The sequence below is a fragment of the Lonchura striata genome, chromosome 12 (assembly GCF_050655825.1).
Source record: "Lonchura striata isolate lonStrDom1 chromosome 12, ASM5065582v1, whole genome shotgun sequence".
NCBI lineage: Eukaryota > Metazoa > Chordata > Aves > Passeriformes > Estrildidae > Lonchura > Lonchura striata.
In genome coordinates this window covers 18,192,215-18,211,481 of record NC_140714.1, presented here as the reverse complement: position 1 = coordinate 18,211,481, position 19,267 = coordinate 18,192,215, and the positions used below count along the sequence as shown (strand labels likewise).

The 19,267-nt window shown below is 40.0% G+C and overlaps 1 protein-coding gene across 7 annotated transcripts in view; it reads right to left on the bottom strand.

Annotated features, from left to right (window-relative positions):
• Window positions 1-19,267, bottom strand: part of IARS1 (isoleucyl-tRNA synthetase 1) — a 104,590-nt gene that overhangs the window by 27,736 nt on the left and 57,587 nt on the right. For 6 of the 7 annotated variants that reach the window (XM_085590161.1, XM_021530477.4, XM_085590162.1 and 3 more), the window contains 7 exons: window positions 18,021-18,147; window positions 13,640-13,713; window positions 12,614-12,808; window positions 7,733-7,819; window positions 6,980-7,063; window positions 3,467-3,614; window positions 681-801 (listed from right to left, as the gene is read on the bottom strand). In XM_085590161.1, coding sequence (XP_085446287.1) covers window positions 681-801; window positions 3,467-3,614; window positions 6,980-7,063; window positions 7,733-7,819; window positions 12,614-12,808; window positions 13,640-13,713; window positions 18,021-18,147 — 836 coding nt within the window. The remainder of the gene's footprint in view (window positions 1-680; window positions 802-3,466; window positions 3,615-6,979; window positions 7,064-7,732; window positions 7,820-12,613; window positions 12,809-13,639; window positions 13,714-18,020; window positions 18,148-19,267) is intronic. The other variant, XM_085590165.1, reaches the window with a different exon arrangement.

Genomic DNA, 19,267 nt, shown 5'->3' with positions numbered 1-19,267 from the left:
CCATCTGCAAGTTTATCAACTACTTCAGGGGGTTCTTACAGCATCTTCTCTTTGCAATTAAGTGTCCCAATGTAATGTGAGCATCAAGAGGTATGGGATGATGAAAAAGACAACATGCAGGAAAAAAAACCTGGACAGTATCTTCTTACAGCTATCCTAATACACTTACCCTAATTCTGCTGCACACACTCCCAAAGCATGGTTCCAAAGAAACCCTCTCCAAGGAACTATACCAGGGAAAAATTTATTGCCAGTGCTCATATACCCATCAAAATTATTTTATTCAGCTGACTTGAGCACTGCCCATTTTATCCCTTTTTTTACAGCTTCTTCAAATTCTATTTGGCTTCCTTTTCACTGCTGTCTTTCAGTGACTATTATAATATTATTAATTGCTCCAAGCACAGCAGACGTTGTTACAGCAACAAGCTCCATCACCGAGCGCACAGGATTAGCTGTGACAAAAAAAGCCTCATCACTTTTTGAAATCTCATGAACAAGCATAGCAAAATCTGACTTAACACCCATGAAAAGAAGCGTTCCATGGATTATGGCAGCTGGTTAAATATTTCCTTCCTTTTATCAGAGTCTCTAACAGAATTTGGGAATCTCTGTGTGGAAAGGCAAGTTCTGCAATCAAACATGAAACACCCCCAGACCCCCTGAGCAAAAATGCATACCTGCCATTTCAGCTTTGAAGAACTGGATGAGAGACTGGGTGAAAGAAAGAATCCATTTATCCATGATGTTATTGCTTTCCTTAACTGTGTTCTCATTGTAAAGGAATTCTCTTCCCTCATCCTATCATCAAAACACAAAGCACATTTCCAAGGCATCAGGGTACATAATCAAACTCTATATCCAATTACCTGTCAGCTACCACTATTTTGGCATCTTCCCTGAGTTATACTGATCTCCTACCAGCAAACATTAAATTCCAGCCACAGGTATGTAAGAGAAGGAGTTGTGGAAAACCTGTCTCACTCCTGCCTCACCACCACCTTTAACTGCAAAGGAGGCTGGTGATTTGGGCCTCTTAAAGCAGATAAAAAGTAGTACCAATCCTTTTCCCAGCCCCTAGACACAGAGTAGGATCCCTGAATTTACACAGCTCCTTCATCCAGGAGGGTCTGTGGCATTTCTAAGGAATTCACTATGCAGATGGATTCTATTTGGAGAGTGGGCCTACTTTTTTAATAACATGGGACAATCTCAACACATTGAAACACAGATGAATGTAGCAACCTGAAAAATAGGTGGAATTTTTAGCATCCAACATGCACACAATGCATTTTTGCTGCTTTCCAGAGCACTGATGTTTGCAGTCATCTGAAAAATGGCATCACTTTGCTGCTTTGCATGACCTTGCAAGCAATACCATGTCTGACTCTTTCCTACATTCTTACAACAGGCTGGAAAAGAGGTTTTTTGGTTTTTTTCTTTAATTTACATTGTTTTTTTTTTTAATTTACAAAAAGTATTTTACAGCTGGTTTTAAAAGCCTTTAAACGTTCCCTTCCCTCAGAGTCCAGATGAAAAAATCAGTTTGAGTTATTAAACCCAGACACTACAGATCCACTTTCACAAAGAAGATTCATAGGAAAGAAATGTAGAAGAGGAACAATCCCAGTGTGAGGTCAGCAGTCATTAACCAACTACAATTAAAGGGGGAATTACAGTAAGCATTAAATTATTATACCTGACCCAGGACACTGGGATTTTACTTTCTCCCTTTCAGGAAGCAGAACACAATGAAGAAGTTGCTTAAACCTGAACATGAAATCTAATTTAAGCATTATCACATCCAATAGCACATTCTTTTGCCTAATATGGTGCATAGGAAGGATTTCACTATTTAGAAAGAAGAAATCCATCTGCTGAATTACCAAACCCATCTCCTTAAGCACTTGGATTTTCCATCCCCAATTAAGCTGACATTGCAAGATTTAATGGGATCACAGCAAAAAGCTATAAAGTTCAGTTTAGGCAATTAAAAGGTCACAAGGATACACAAGTGTATTTTGGGGGTAACATCTAAGTTTGTCTAATGAATACTGTCTAGGGATCCTAAAAAAAAGACTTGTTGAATATTAGTATCTGGAGTTAGCAAACTTTCTTCCCCAAAGAGGTTGCTAAAACAGATAAACACAATTGCTTAAGTCAGCTGTTTACTGTACTGATTTCTGAATTCAGCTGCCTTTATTGATTCAAATAGCAGCTCTCCACAGTGGCCAGGCTGCAACTGAATTTGTACTACAAGTTTTGGACTTCTCATTTAGGTCCCACTCTCCCATGAAAGTCTGCACTAAACCTGCTGTCATTAATTTCAGCTGAAAGATTAAAATTGGTTTCAATAGAAACTATACAAAATACACATCAAATCTTCAATTTTAATGAAAAATTACTATAAGAAAGAAATTTCAATCTTGCTTTCACACTGAAAGTGTAGAAACTCCTGTCACTCATTCAGCATTTTTAGCAGACTTCAAACGTAATCTACAAGTCTAAAGCATTATTGCTTTTGTGATTTGCCTTTCTTTCCATTCCATTTCAGAATCTTTTTTCTAAGTTGCATTTAAATATAACTTTTTTTAAAAATTACTGTCATGTTACAGAAGACAATCTTCTTGCTCTAGCTAATGTATTCAGGACTGAGTATTCCCAAGTTAAGCATTTTAATGCAGATTCATAATTAAAGTTCCTGTAAATGAGTTAGCTCAAGAAACTGTCACAGCAGCCACTACTGCAAATAACTTTGCTGACTGATTTGCAGTTCTGCTCAGTTGTGTGGTGCTGAGCACTGATCTCAGTGCAGAGGAACCTGCAGCCCAAGTGACAGATCCTGCTGGACAGGGGCTGTGCTGGCCTCACCACACAGAGGAACAGCAAAGAAAAAGCAGCAGCACTAAGGCAGGATCAGTGGGAACTGCTGCCTCCAGCTGCTCTGGAAAACCCACCCAGGTTCAGCAGGGACATCTCAGAAGGATCCCCTCTAGCACACATGGCTTTAACTGGTGCTCCCAGGGGGTGAGGAGCAGCAGGTAATTGCTCAGTGTGTCCTGACCCCTCAGACACCAGGTCTGGAACTCCAATTTTGCAAGTCTGAATGCAGCAGCAGCATCCCACAGATGTGAAGTAAAAGGGACTCAATAGCATTCTAATCTGAGAAATGAGAGCTGTCATGTCTTGGTAGTCCCTTACCTTCCTCTTCTCCTTTGTGTTTAATAAGTTTGGTCAAGAAGAGAAAGATGCAGGGGATTACAGATTTATAAAGCATGGTACAAACAGCAAATAACAAATTAAGAGCAAGTATAATATACAACCTGATTGAACTTAGACCAAGGAGGTAAAGATCAGACAACCTCCAGAGCCTAGACCTCCCTTCAGTCTGAATTTCCCTACAATGCTGATTCCCTTGGACCCTGAAGAAGCAGCAAGTCCTTGCCCTCAGTCCCCAGGGCTGTACCTTGTGCTGCAGGATCTGAACGTTCTGCACCAGGAAGCGATAGGCGTTGTACCAGGGCAGGAACACATCCTTCAGGATATCCCTCACCCCCTCCTCCTTAAACCTCAGGTTTTCTGCCCTTACCACGGGAGAATTGATCAGGTACAACCTGCAAAACAAGAGCACAATACTTCAAAGCTTAAAACTGCACATACTGATAGGGTTTCACAGGAAAAACTCCAAAGATGGCTGTATTGTAGACATGTAACAAACTGAACATAAAACCATTTACCAGTAACTCCTCCAGGAGTTTTCATGAGATGCTGCATATGGAATTTGAATTTAAATTTTCTTTTTTGCTCTCTGTGCTAACACATGGTCAGATGCCATTACAGTATAAAACAAGCAGAGAGTGCACGGTTCATGTTTAGGATGGTACCTGTTGTTTTGGTAATATTTTGAATTCCTTAACCACTAGCCAGTATCCTTCTACTCAATCTTGTTCACCTCCTTAATTATGAAAAGCTTTGGCAGAACTAAGGAGCAAAACAAACCAGGCAAATCCAAGGGAAAGAGCAGATATTAACACTTTCTGAAAGACAGCCCCAAGAGGTAGCAAAGGATGTACCCCCTGCAATACAAATTGTATTATATCCAGAGGCAGCTCTGAGGGACCAGAGCAGAGGCTCCAGGTGACAGCAACTACTTATACAAGGGACAGCAATGTCCCTCAGCTTCTTTGCTGTCTCCGAGTTAAAAAAAAAACCTTTATGCTTTATCCCACCTTCTCCCTCAAATAAACATCTGTCTTCAGAAATAAACTGGAATCTATCAAGTTAGCTCAAGAGGAAACCAGGCTTTATTCAGGTGTCAAAAAATATTGAATACAAACCTGATTAAGATACACTTCATTTAATTTTCCAAATATGAAAACCAAACTAAACATTTTTTCGTTTTAAAGATTGTGGCATCTTTCAATCCAAATTTACTAACACATTTTCTCACATTTTTAACCTTTTAAAATCATGATTTTAAAGTAATATAACTTTACAGGCACTTCCTTTAGAAGGCTTTAAAATCTTAATGGGGTTTGACACAGCACATTCAAGAATATCAGACCATAAATTCTTCAGGAGAGAGAGCTTCTTGCATTAAAACTAATAGATAAAAATCGTGCTCCCAGAATAAACAGACAGTAGTGCAGCACAGAAATGGGCTTTTTCAGTACTGGATTTAAACAAAACAAAATTTTAAATGCAGATTCATAGAATGGCTTGGGTGGGAATGGACCCCAAAGATCACCCAAGTGAATTCATACTTGAATTTGAATTATAAACTTACAGAAGTACAGAACAATTAATGGCAATGAACTAGTAAGTCCTAAATTACACTAGAATTTAGGTCTATCCTTAAACCACACCTTCCTGCTATCACAAATATTATATGCCACAGTTTGGTGGTGGTTTGGTATTGTTTTTTTTGGGAAGGGTTTGTTTGTTTTAATAAGGCAGCCCTACCCTGCCTTACAATATGTAAATGTTACAAGAAGAGCAATTTCCTCAATTACTCCAATTCAAAGACACATTTATTGTATGGTCAGAGAAATAAGGCCCGCAAGAAAGCCAGAGTTCCATCAGTTTAGTTACAGCCATTCAGTTAGACACTGGGCAGAATATAAAACCTTCCTCAGATCAAGCCAATGTTACTGAGTTTGCTGGCAGTGCATGAGAAAAAAGTGAATTATCACCTCTTCACCCCTCCGAACTAGCAGCTTGTTGCATTATTTCTTCTGCATTTGAAGACCAGGTTGAGAGGAGGATGCAACTCCTCCCTTCTAACAGCAATCCTCACCCCAGGACAGAGAAAAGCAATACTAGGACCAGCAAATTCTTTCTGACACAGCTCAACTTGGACAGGTTGCCAGCCCAGGTCTCAGCAATATTGAAATGTAGCTGGTTTGGCCCTTCTAACAGATTTCACTCAGGATTCAAATTTCACAAAGCCTCAAGTTGGGCTGTTAAATTTATTGTGCTGTTATTTCTGCTGTTTGCCCTTTCTACTCAATTCCATATTCATTTCACCAACTTATATCTATATTTTCCACTGATCTATTTATCAAGCTACTGCTGAGAATACTTCAAAGCTGGAGTTAGAATATACATATATATTTGTGTACTGCAAAAGCTAAAGTAACTCTGCAGGGAAACGGTGCCAAGGAAAAAACCTCAGTTGTAGCTTTTGCTATAAACAGAGAACATCAAGCACCTCAGAAAAGGCAGAGAACTGAATTGCAGAGCTCCTTCCAGAAATGAGCCCAGGTTGCAATGCTTTTTTACTCTCTGTGTGGGTGTAGGTATAAATAAATGTGACATTAAAAAATGAGTACACTGGCAGAAAAATGAATTAGCTTCTTAGAAATTAAAAAAAAAAAAAAAAGGCATGAAAAATGGAAGTGTAACTTCTGGTGCTTGATTTTTTTTGTTTGTTTATTAAAAAGGCAGGTTTTGTTTTTTTTTCCAACAGAAACATCACCTGTGATTTAAAAAATCTCCAGTATGAGTAACTCCAATCCTTTTCACTCTTATTATTGCAGCTACCAACTCAGTGCTACCCTGTTTATTTATAAAGAGCAACCTTGATTAAATGTAAGAACTCCACCCAACTCTCCATCTTAACCATGTACTGGGACTTTCAAATGCTGAAGCTTGTAACAATTAGAACTTCACATCAATTCTGTTAAATTATCTAGAAACAACAACCATCTTCCCCAAATAAACATTCAGCTTCCATTTAGCCCATCTGTAACACACAATGTGTGAGAGTTGAAGGGTTTCTTATATACACAAGAATTACAGGGCTCTGGGGAAATGCCCAAGTAGTGCATTCCTGCAGTTTTAAAATGTCTTTTCTGTACCTTTACCTCAAGTACCACCTGATGCATGCAGTCAGTGCATCAAGCCAGAGTACCAAGTGACTGTGTAATTACTCCATGTGTTCCTGTAATTTTAATGAACCACTTGAACTGTGTTTAATCTGTTTGACCAGGACAATTTATCTACACACATTAGGCTGCTCTACTTCTGCTCTTCTGGTGCCACTACTATCAGGTGCAAACGATGAACTTCCATCTACAAAAACAAAGCACTTTCTCTCTGGAAAATGTATAGTGCAAACAGGAAATAAATGTTTTGTGCATTATGCACAGACCCTTCCCTAAGCCAATGATTTAACAGTGACCTTGTAGTGTTGTTAGCAAATATTTTATTCCCATTTTCACTGGCTCAGCTCAGACTATCAGTGCTGGAAGAAGCAAATCCCTTGGGCTTTAGGAAGGGACACATGCACTGCATCTATTGCCACTTTTTAGAGTCATCCACTCTTGCAGCTACTTCTGTCACAGTGGTCTAGAAGCTTCTAAAATTAACTTTCTTCCTGCTGCTAATTATCAAACTCCCCCAAGCAACCTCTTGGTATGGATCTGCCATGAGCAGAGAGCCAACACATCCCACAGAACATCCACCAGAGAAACCCTACCTGAGTGCATCAGCTCCGTAACTGTTCACAATGTGCATCGGATCGGGGTAATTCTTCTTCCTTTTGCTCATTTTTTGGCCATCACTAGAAAATATCAGAATGCAGGCATCAATTCCCAGAACTCTTAACACTTATTTTAATGGATAAAGAAAAAAGGCCCTTCAAATCCAGCTCAATTTTTCTGTCCTAGTATGCTCCTGGTGGCACAGACATAATTCTTTATATCTATATATTAGCACATCGTTTCGGTAGGACTGTTGAACCTACAAAAACAACTGAGAAAACCAAAATTCAACCCAAGAGGCTTCCAAGTTATAAATCTAAGCAGGAAATATGTCCTTCCTACCCAAGCTGAGGAAGGATGCACTTGTTTTGAATCGATTCCTCCAGCCCACTGACAAAGCTTCATTGAAAAATAAAGGCAAACAAATATAATTAATTTTAAATTACATCTAAAACTATATTTATCATCCCCTTTACCCTGCATAACAGGTGTAATTTCTTTCCTATTCTTGTTATTCATTTTCTCTCTCCAAGCAGGACTAACCCTGCTGGAAAGAACCCAGTGCAGCAGATGCTGGGATGTGTGAGCCTCTCACTCTCAGATGCTCTTATCTCCTGCAGCACAGATATCAGCCTGGCAAGTCTTAACAGCTCCAAAGTCCATTTCACATTCCATTTACAATTTGCAGGTCTTATCTGAAACATTATTTGACAAAAAGCCTACTCAGGAAGGAGCTGATTGACACCAACCTGGCAAGGACAAGGCCATTCACAATGACATTCTTGAAAGGAGGCTTCCCAAAAAGAGCAGTGGACAACACCAGCAAAGTGTAGAACCTGAAACAAGAGACAACACAAATTTGACTTTACAAATACACCAAGCTAAAGCCTGCATGTCTTCCATTACCAAATAAATGTTGCATTATGTTGCTTTCCTCCAGCAAAAATAAATTTTAAGTCTGGGAAACATTTATGTGGCAGAGTCAGAAGAGGAGCTTATGGAAAGTAGATCTTCCTATTTGAAGCATATCATGCTATTTGCTCAGCTGGGATCTACTAGTCCAGGAGGGCAGAAAAATTCTAATAGGAAGCATTAGGAAGATCATGAGGAAGATAACTGCAGCATTTTCCCTCTTTAGTAGAAAAAATTGAATTCTGCCCCTGAACAAGTTTCCTGTTTGCTCATTGCAAACCTGTGAGCACAAGATCAGTCAGGACCAAACAGAGCACTCAGGACCAGCATACTTGTGTGTGTTTGCTGTGTGTTCTTCAGCCTGACAGACAATGGAACATAGTATAAAAGTATAAAAGTTACCAAAAATGGGACAAGCCTCTTTCCAATCCTGCCAAAGGTTTGACTGGAAGGAGGTTGTGGTTGCCTGCTTTAATCAGCCATAACTAGGAAGTAAGAGAATGTTCTCACAACAAAGGGCAGCAATGGTTCCTGCCCACTCTATTTGCTGTGTTTACAATCACTCTATAAACTTGGACACTCTGGAAATCAGTGCTGGAGCAAGCACAGGCACCTATTGCTCACAGGCTGATATATGATTATATCTGGGAAATTTAAGTGGAAGTACAGGATGATGTGATAATTTCACACTCAGGAGCCAGAGCCTTCACCAAAGGAGGGCTGTGTGAGCTGCTGGAACTGCACTGTTGGTAATTACTTTTAAGAAAGTAACTGGAGGGTGGGCCACAGCTTTCCTGGTTCAAAACAGGCATCACACTGACAACTGCTTAGCAACCTTCAAAGAGAAGGTGATTATAGAAAAGCTATAATAAGGCACAGGAGGTTATGTCTCAGAACTATGTATTTGCATGAAGATTTAGTGGAGAAACACTTAATGGGGGGGTGGGGGTGGGGGGGGAGAAACCATCTGTATGTTCCAAAGTTGTTTTTATCAAAAGGCAGCCTATAATTGAAAAAGCATTATTCTGACACCTGAGGATCCTCTGCAGAGGTAGCTGTGTGCATTTATTAAGTGACTTCCATGACAACTCTCACGCTTATCTCAGACAGGCCCCTAACTCTCAAAATCACCTCAACTCACACTGCAGTATGCAAATTCTCTTTATTAAACTGCAGTTTAATTTAATGAATTTTAACCAATATTACTCCACCTACACACAAACATTTGCATTCAAAATCTGTCTTGATTTTTAACTTTCTTAAGAAAACCCCTAAACACAAATATCTGACTATTTACTCAGGTGTCTGACACCTCAAGCCTACAGGGCTGAAAGTTCATTACAAACACAGCAGTTTTTCCTCTGTACTTACTAAAAAGTTCCTCACTGACGAACTCCCACCACTTTCTGCAAACTGGTCACAACTTCTCCTATTAGAGCACCTGAATTTGCAGGTAAAAAGCACAAAGCAGAACCAACTAGGGGAGATCTCAATGTTCTTAAGGAATTCCTAATTCCCTGTATTAGGGAAGTTGTACAGGCAGACAGTGGACACTGAAAAACAGGATCCAAGGATACATCACAAATTTTATGTGCAAATCATCAAACCCAAAGAGCCTCAGCACAAGGTTCCTTAGTTGATGACAGCTACAAGACTGTCTCTGAAAACCTGTGATCCACATATTCTGATGGAACTCTTCTGATTCCTCCTCAGGTTGTGCTTTTAAAATTCACCTCATTCACTCTGAATATTTTAAAGCAGTGTCATTTTTATCTGCACCTTATTTCTGAAATATCTTGTCCACAAACACATTTGTTTCCTGAAAACTTCCTCAATTTCTCTGCTGCTTCACCTCCCATTCACCAAATCTCAGACTGTTCCTAGATATGTCCTTACAGATAAATACCTGTCACTCAACCAACAGCAAAAAAGCCGTAACAGGGACAGAAATCCACTCCTTTGCTCTACTTTCCATGGAGGAGAATACAGGGAAGGAGTCTTTTCTCTTTTTTTTCTTGAACATGTGTGGGTAAATTCATGATCCTGTGGTTCATGCCAAACCCTCCAGCTGTGAATTCCCCGTGGGCCACCACATTCTGACCACGAGCACAAATCTTGCCACATATTTCCCTATACAGAGGCAGAGCCTTTCCTACCACTCTGCCTGGACTGCCAGTCTTGCAACCCAGCCACTCTGAGATTTTGTCCTGTGGCTTTAACAAATATAATTCAGCTGTTTCTCTATCCCTGCAGAAAGTCATCAAAAATATCACTTTCCTGGACAATCACCTTTGTCACATTAATTTTCCCCTTGTCTCCCTTGATTTTTTCTCCTCTTCTGTGGAGTGAAGCAGAAGCCACCAGACCTGCACCTCCTGAACCTTTCCCCACCTCCCAGTCCTCACTTCACAGCAGCTGCAGTCTCTGACCTGACACAAAACCAATCTCCATTCTCAATCTTCACACTCTGTACAGGCTGTGCCAAATACAAATCACATCCTGTGCTCCCAGCACCTCAGAACTCACCTGCTCATTGTTCCCTTAGACCTCACATCTTAATTCCTTCTGTCTCTCACAAATCAGAAGTGCTCTACTACAAATCACCCAACACTTGCTGGTGGCAAAGCCCCAGCTCATTAAAAACCTGGGAGAGGTGGGAGCAGAAGGAATTGAGGCAGCTGTTTTGATTTCCCACCACAAACAGGTGAAACACACCTGGCTCTGGGTAGGAGTCCCAGGAGCTCTTACAGTGATGTTAAGAAAAAAAAAAAAAAAGCCATCTGCCCCAGACTGAAAATGGAAAGCCTCCTCTTGTACCCTGACTATGGCACACAAGTCTGAGGGCTCACACCAAATGTCTTCATTCTGAGTTCCTCCATTAAAAAAGAGAAAAACCAATGTTTTCTAATTTTTTCAACTAAAAAGAATGAAGAGGGAAAATTAAGTTTTTAATTCTCCTTTTGCTACCCAACAGTATTTGATTGTATATTGAGGTATTAGATAATTTTTTGCATCACAATTAAGGGATTGAAAAATGAAGATATTTCACTACAATAATGAAATTTAGTTCTATTTTGGCATCCTGCCTGCGTTGGTTGCTTGGTTTGTTGGGGGGTAGAGGAGTGGGCAAAGGGAAGTGCCAACTGTATTCCAGAGGAATTTATTTAGCTCTAATACCTCAAGTCACTGGATTGAAAAGTTCTGCTTGGACACAGTCAAACTCACTAATCCAGAAAACACAAAAATTAATCTTAATCTGTCAATTTTCACAGTCAACCTCAAACTTCAGACATGGACTAAACACTTTGCAATGCTAGAATTAAAGCTATGTAGGCATACAAGTATGTATGAGAACATTAACCACATAATATCATTTTTGCCAATGATTGAAAAGAATTTATCCAGAGTGAAAGAAGCAGATGCAGTTTACAGCTAAAAACTTTAACTTTTTTGTAAAATATATAATCGAAACAACATAAGGTTTAATTTTTTCTGGACTCACATAAAACCAAAATTCAAATTTAATCTTGTCATAAAAATTACCAGGCTATCAAATCCTGAACACATTGACTTCCATTTCAGCTGACTCACCTGCAGCTCTGTGATCATGCAGCTGTTGAGATTTTCCTTACTAGGCCAAAGATGTGCCCTATTACCTAATGATGTTTTTCATAAAGGTTGGGAAGTTTTCTTGCTAATATTGTATTTCTACAACTTTTTTTTGTCACCAAGCTTTAGACTACCTTGTGTTTTAGTTTAAAAAATGAATTATACTCTTACCTGTACAGAAACAGCCACGTTATCTGTACAGCATTAAAGATGTGAAAGTATTGAAGTAAATGCATTATAAAATGCATTTAATAAATATACCAAATATATATTAAATAAATATATTAACAATAAATATATTACTTAAGTCAATATGTTAACAGATAATAAATATTAATAAATAAATGTATTAATTGTTAATTATATAAATAAATATATTGATTATTAAAGTAGATAGTAAAGCACTGAAGTACTACACATGGGGCAATAACCTGGTGTCTCAGGTTTAGTTGGGTGTGTATCCAATTACCATCTGTTAAAGGTGGGGCAGTTATCCTCTGCTAATTGGGCAATTTACTTTATCCGTTCCACAACCCATCCTCCCTCCAGGAGATCTCTTCTGTTCATAGCCAGTAAGTGTCCCTGCATGGCTGAGAAAATTCCTTCATCCCATGGGGAGATTCTCTGCCCACGGTAGGAGCCAAGTATTCCTACCTGGATACAATCTGAGATTTTGGAACAACACAGCAGCCTTTGCCCCCTGCATTCCCAGAGGAAGACCACGCCCATCTAAAACACCACTGGAGCTCCAGAGGAAAACTCCACCATTCTACAGGAACCCTGCTCCAGCAGAAGCACAGCTGGCACTGCAGAAGGGCTGCAGCCACCATGGAATGGGACTGCTGCCACCACCCTGACCCACAGGGTGTCAGGGCTTGTTCTGGTTCTGGCAGTGGTTTGTTTTCTGTTTTTTTACTACTGCATTTGTATTTTTTAATTTTCCTAGTAAAGAACTGTTATTCCTACTCCCATATCTTTGCCAAAGAGCCCCTTAAAATAATGCAGAGGAAGGGGTTTCACGTTTTCCATTTCAGGAAGAGTTCCTGCCTTATTTAGCAGACACGTGTCTTTCCAACTGAGAGACCTGCCACCATAAAAGAGGAAGTTACCATCCTCGCGTCTGGTCGATGCCCTCGGCGATGAAGTCGGCGGGGAAGGCGTCCTCGAGCTCCCGCCTGTTCTGGAAGGGGTAGTGCACCTGGGCGTAGGGCATGCTGCCGCTCTCGAACCAGCAGTCGAACACCTCGGGCACGCGGCGCAGCGCGCCCTTCCCGCGGCGCGACGGGATGCTCAGCTGGTCGATGCTGCGGCACAGACACCCCGCGTGAGGAACGCAAAATTCTGAACCTTTGCTTAACCTTAACAAAGGACTGAGTGAGGAAAAGCAGGCCTGGGAGCTGCCCTCGTGGCTGGCTCCTCTTCAAGATGGATGCTTTGCCTTTTATACCCCTTGGGGATGCATCAGCCAACCCTGGCCCCTCCCAAAGTCTCTCAGTCAGCTCCTTCTTTGCTGTTTATCGATGGAATTGCTTTCTTGCAACTTGAATGGAAATCGGGTGTTGCCATGCTGCACCCTCTAAGCAACAAGCTTTTCCATTCCCAACTGCCCCATGGAAGGGGCACGTGTGCACACCTTTCTACCTGTCCTAGACACCCCAGGCTGCCTGATGGCAGCACTACAGGGGGGAAGGGAACTATGGAAAGAAGAGAGGACATCTAAACTATAACGACATAACTATACATCACTAAAGCTTTTCTTAATATTCACATACTATTCATCCCTTGAGAGCAAATTATCTCATTATCCATCTATAACACCCAACAAAACCAAGCTAGGAGAAGTTCATCTCATGCTGGTATATTAGGATGACAGCAGCTTTGGCTTTCATGCAAATGACTCCTCAAAAAGGTCCTTCAAAGCATTTCCTTTGACAATCTGTGATTTTTGTATTAAGATTGGTCAGCAAGTGTTTTTCAACAGAAAAAAATAATTTTTGTATGTGTTAATTACAAGTCCTGTTACAACTCTTCTATTACCTAAATCTGTTTCCCAGGATTTGGGCAAAAAAAGCCCAAGTTTTTTTTATGTCTGCTTATCGAATTCTAATACCCAGTGGAGAGTCTCTGTGACCCACTTTTCTCGATGCAGATCCGTCACTTTCACTCCAGACAGCTCCTCCAATTCTGCCACTGAACCAACACAAACCACCTGTAGGAGAAATTACAGAAATTTAGCCACTTATTTGTACACAGCAACTATTTTTTTTAATGTCAGACAGGAGACTTGCAATACCCTCTTGTAGTAGTTGACAGAGCTGACAAAAAAACCAATAAAAATTTTGTACAAGGGTTTCCTGCCTCAAATGATGTTAAAGACCACTGCCCTGATTTAATACAATTCATGTTACAGGAACTGGAGACTTGAAAGCAGCAGCATATTGGCAGGTTATCAAAAAAATGTGGGATTTTTGCAGGTGGAGGTGGCTTCTCCAAACCAGACACAACCAAAAACTTCTAAAATTTCAATGACTGACTTTTACACAAACAGGAGTTTTACATCCCAGGTTCCTCCTCTAAAGTAAGCAGCTCACTATCCGTAAGTGTTCCATCCCAGGTAGACTAAACTGTACACATTAAAGACTTTTTATTTAAAGTGAAGAAAGTGTCACAGCTACCAAAGGGGTTGCTAAGAAAAGACTTTTCTTAGTTTTGTTGCATCAACACACCATTAAGAAAAATGCCGATTTCCACACCAGACTTGCACTGACATAATGAAAAAATGATTCTGAAAAACTGTATAAGAAAGCAGAAAAGCAAAGCTTTCTTTTCCTTTAGGTTTTACTCAAATTGAGCCCTCCCAGAGCCCTGTGGCCTCTCTCATCTGGCAGGACTCAAGAGTCACAAGCTGCAGTACAGGTCTGGATTTTGGAGATGCTGTCCCACATGCCACTCTTCCCATTTAGAATTGCCATGGAAAAACCCTAGGGTCTGACAGATCTGACAGGGAAGGAGTTAAATGTGGCACCATAAAGAAGCTGTAAATAGGCCAGACATTTTTCACATGAAATAACTTTGTAAGTTGCTCTTAAGATACAAAAAATTAGAGCACTGCTCAATTCCTTTAGCTAGTCTTAAACATATGCATATGTATACACATGGAAATTGTGACTAACTGAAAGGTTTTGGTGTATGTAATTCCAAAAAAATGTCATGAATTACAGAAAAGACAGAAACTCAGTCTGACTTGGGTTTTAAGACATGATTTTCCCAGTCTGATTCAAGTGCTGATCTGCATTACTAATCACCATTTGCTATTGTTAAAGTACTTTGGAAATGTGATGTTTTCATTGCTTATCTGTCTTTTTTTTTTTTTTTTTTTCTGTAGGAAGTGAGGCAGGACAATGATTCCACCATCAAGGTACAAGAGCCTGCAGAATGCACACAAACTACACCAGGGGACTGCTCCTAGGTAAAAATACATCTTCATCAACAAACTATTTTTAACCCAGAGCTGTTCTTCATTCTTGTGGTCTCATAAGTAAACACATGGGCTCAAGTGAGCAGCAGCAGGTGCTTAGTTCAGCACTGCTGGAGGAAGAAAAGGTATTAACAGAGAAATGGGTAAAAAATGCCCTTGGATACACCAATTACATCACCTGCCCTAACCTTTGTATCTGAATATACTTTCACACTAAGCTCTGGGAGAAAATCTGCTCATTATTTGGTGCTTTTTGAACAAGTACTTCAATGCTAAAGCAAAATTCTGAATACTGATGCAGAACTGCACCCATAAAACACTCATGGAAAAATAAACCTGAGTTCACATGAAAAATCCACCAACCCCCAGAGTAACACAGATCTCCCCCACTGAGTAAGACTACCTCTGTCCAAGGCAGAAGGAAGGAGCTCCTCTGTCCCAAGGGGAGCTCATTAGATACTGAAAGGCAAGAGGAGAAAGCAGCAAACAGATGCTAATCAAATTCCATCCCTCATTAGGCTGCACCCCTGGTTTCTGCAAGGAGCACACACAGGCTGATGCTCCCCAGTTGAAGCTCCTGCTCTGGATACATCCCTTCAGGAGCCATGCCTGCTCCAACAGCCCAGAAGTGGCCCAGAAATGCACCTGGAAAGTTTTCCTCACCCTCAGGAGACAGAGCCAAAGCCCTTCTTCTGCTGGGCAAGACTGAGGGCACCCAGCCCAGGGCAGGGTTACCATGTGTGACAAGCCAGGAAATGATCAGGGAACTTGCAGTACATCAATGAATAGTGAACACTACAATTTGTATGCAAGTCCTATAAAATGAGCCCATATCTGCTTTATCAACTTGGGTGTTATATTAAAAAATTTTATTATCTAATCCAAATGAGATGTGTTTCTCCACTGAGGAAATCGTTGGAATTTGAAAGCTTAAAATGATAAACTGTCTGCAAAAAGGTGGCAATAAACACAAGCTTCAAAATTTAACTTCCATTATGTGTCTCTACCTGATAATTATGCTAAAAGAAAACTAAAATAAAACTGTGTAAAAACAGCTATTGATCTGTAATAAAATTCATTTTAATACCAATTAATTCACCTTACTGTATATTAAATAAGGAATTGTTATTACTTCTCCAGGATTTAATATGCAAAGCATAATTGCATGCAACAAAGTGTTCTTCTGAGAGCAAGACATGAAGAGGCTGCTGTGCAATCCCACACCAGGCTGCAGTTAAGACTGGAGTCGGGGAATTCCGAGGGAATATCATTACTGGGAGAGCAGATGTCACCTAGGCTTTAAGTTCCACATCAATTCCAGCCCTATTTGTTTTTCAAGCCATATCTTGCACACACAAAAAGAGAGAATATTTAAAAAAAAAACCTAACTTGAAATTTAGCTCAGTTCAGAAGCTATTCTCAGCTATTATTAAAGCACAATATCAGGCTCTGGAGCAAACAGAAATGTGTAACATCTACGGATAGAAATAATAGACCTGTTGGTATTTCCATCATTATTCAGAACACCAAGCCCTGAGGAATATTTGCAGCTCGTTTCAGAGGAAAGGTCAATCTTCCAAGTTAGACATCATTTTGTTATTAAAATCTAACAAATCAAACCTAAAAAAGCAAAAAAAAACAGTACACACAGGAATACAGATATGGGGAGACTGAACAGAAAATGAAATATTATTAGAGGCAAGGAGTGGAAGTAATGAAACCTTTACACAATCTTTTTCAGCTGTGGAATCAAATACTCAGCCACAACACTGAAAGCCTTTTTATTATCCAACAGAAATTGTTATATCAAACAAGGGACTTAGCAATGTTGGATGAATGTGAAAAAAAGTGTATATAAATTGTCAGTCCTCAAACCAAACTTTAACTGTTACATGTGAGACAGAAGCACTTGGTTTGTCAGTAATTTACAAACACACTCACAGCACAAATAGAATCCAAATGCCAAGGCTTTCTTAGATACTTAAATCCTAATTGCAGGAATAGTTCCCTCCCTCTCCCAATATATCCCTGCCTACCAAGATTCCCAGTGAAGAGGAAATAAAAAATGCTTTATGGTGCACATCTAAGCAATGGCAAGTTTAAGATCATAAAATAGTTCTCTAGCAGATGTTTTCCTACTCAAGGTCTTTCAGGTCTAAAATGAAGAGTAAAACTTTTTCAAATCAAGGGAGAGAAAAATAAAGGCTTGGGATGCTGCCATCAGTATTTACCTTCCCTGGACACCTTGACACTGATTACCATTTCCAACTTCTAGCATGAGGGAAGCTTTTCATGTGTATCTAATCGAACTAACCCAATGCACAAAACAAAAATAAATAAAGAAGGAAAACACCACGTTAAAAAAACCAGACCCGCTTTACCTTCAGAAAGTGTTTTAAAACCATCAAAATTGTGTTAAGTGTTCACTCATGCCTTCTGCATTATGCTACCAATGCAGGGTACCTTACAACTTGACAAAGCTCATTTCTAGCACTACCACTATACATTTTCATCATTCCACTAAATTCATATTTTTACAGTCTGCTACATTCACATTGGTGGCATTACAAATATCTATCTTCACTGCTCTGCTGTGGTGGACTTGTTTTTACACCTTCAGCAAATCATTTGGCTTGAAGTAGCCAACCACCAGAATATCAAAAGCAGATTTAAAGGAGTTACCAAAAAAAAAAAAAATCTCCTTGCCATTTTCTCACTGCATTTATTATTTCCTTTATATTTGCCATCACTGCAAATTCTTCTGGGAAAGACATGATTAATTTTAATGTAAAAACCAAAAAAAATTGCTTGCAGTTCTCAAGCACAAGCAAAGAATACCTGTACAGGCACACAAAAGCACCCATAAATATGCACAGATCTATCACCTATTACACACATACAGATGGGTTATACAGATATGCTGTTACAACATGTAAATAGGACTTCAGGCTGCAGCAGCCAAAGATACACCAAAATAAGCACGCAACAAGTACAGGCAGGATTTTTGCCAGCTGTAAGCTTTCATGTTCCTCCCTCACCTCCTCCAAATCCTCGCTGACCCACAGAGGGATGGGGGTGCCCCAGTAGCGGTTCCGAGAGATGGCCCAGTCCCGAGCGTCCTTCAGCCAGTTCCCAAAGCGCTTCTCCCGCACAAAATCTGGAACCCTGGGCCAGAAAAAAAAAAAAAAACAAGAGCATTCATGTATCATTAGGTTCCATTTAAAGCTAGTAAGAATTGGTTATATTTGATTTTATCCACCAGAGTAGTTAATTTCAGCATTGATTGACTTGGAGCACGTTCATGTTATAGCACTGGCTGCAGCAAGGCCCGTGGAGGTGCTGCCAAAAAACACAACACTGCCTTTTTCTGATCTCAGGTAAGCTGCAGAAGTGAAAAACACTATCTTTATTGTACCATAAAGGAACTCAGGAAAACATGTGCAACATAAAATAGATTCATTAGGGATGAAACAATGGCTGAAGTCCTCAGGACAGGCCAGCACTGGAGGATTATGGCTAAGAGTGATCACAACACTACTGTTAAATTACATACAGAAAAAGGAACAGCCACTGATTTTGAGGCTGAACAAAATACCAATGATTGAAAAGCCTGGAGCAATAGCATCACAAGGCACTTTGGATTATGTGTAGGCATCCAGGTACATGCACATTAATCAGGTTGATAGATCATACAAAAAATCCTTTCCAAGCTATTTATCATCTCACTTTGAATTAACCAATTAAGCAACAAAACATGCCCCCAACCACAGAACCCTATCAATGCTTGCTAAAGCCTCATTTTGAGCACTAATGGGTACTAAGGGATGTTAAAGACAAATTTTCATTGTATGAAAGTGTCTTGAAGCTCAAGGGTTAACGCCAGAATCCAATGCCCTGTGAGGTTCCTGGTTGTGTAACATGGCCTGGTTGGATTAGAACCATTTTTTCCCAGGATGTAAACAAACAATTAACTATTTACCCAATAATTATAGGCAGATGAAGGAAAGCAATGGGTTTCACAGTCAACAATATGCTCCCCTCATGCCTAAAGGTGCATTTCAAAATACCAAATTCAAATAAAACTCACAAAAAGAGCAACCTTAAGACAGTGCCAGACACACAGAAGCTGTCAATGAGCAGCTCACAACAATACAGCAGCTCTGGAACAGAGCTTTGAGCAACCCAAGGCAGGTTTTGCTGGGTTTGTTTTTCCAGTCTAACTAAAAAGGTCCTTCACAAAGTCTGAGCTGGATTAGGAGAGCCACAGCTTCCAAAGGGGGAGCAG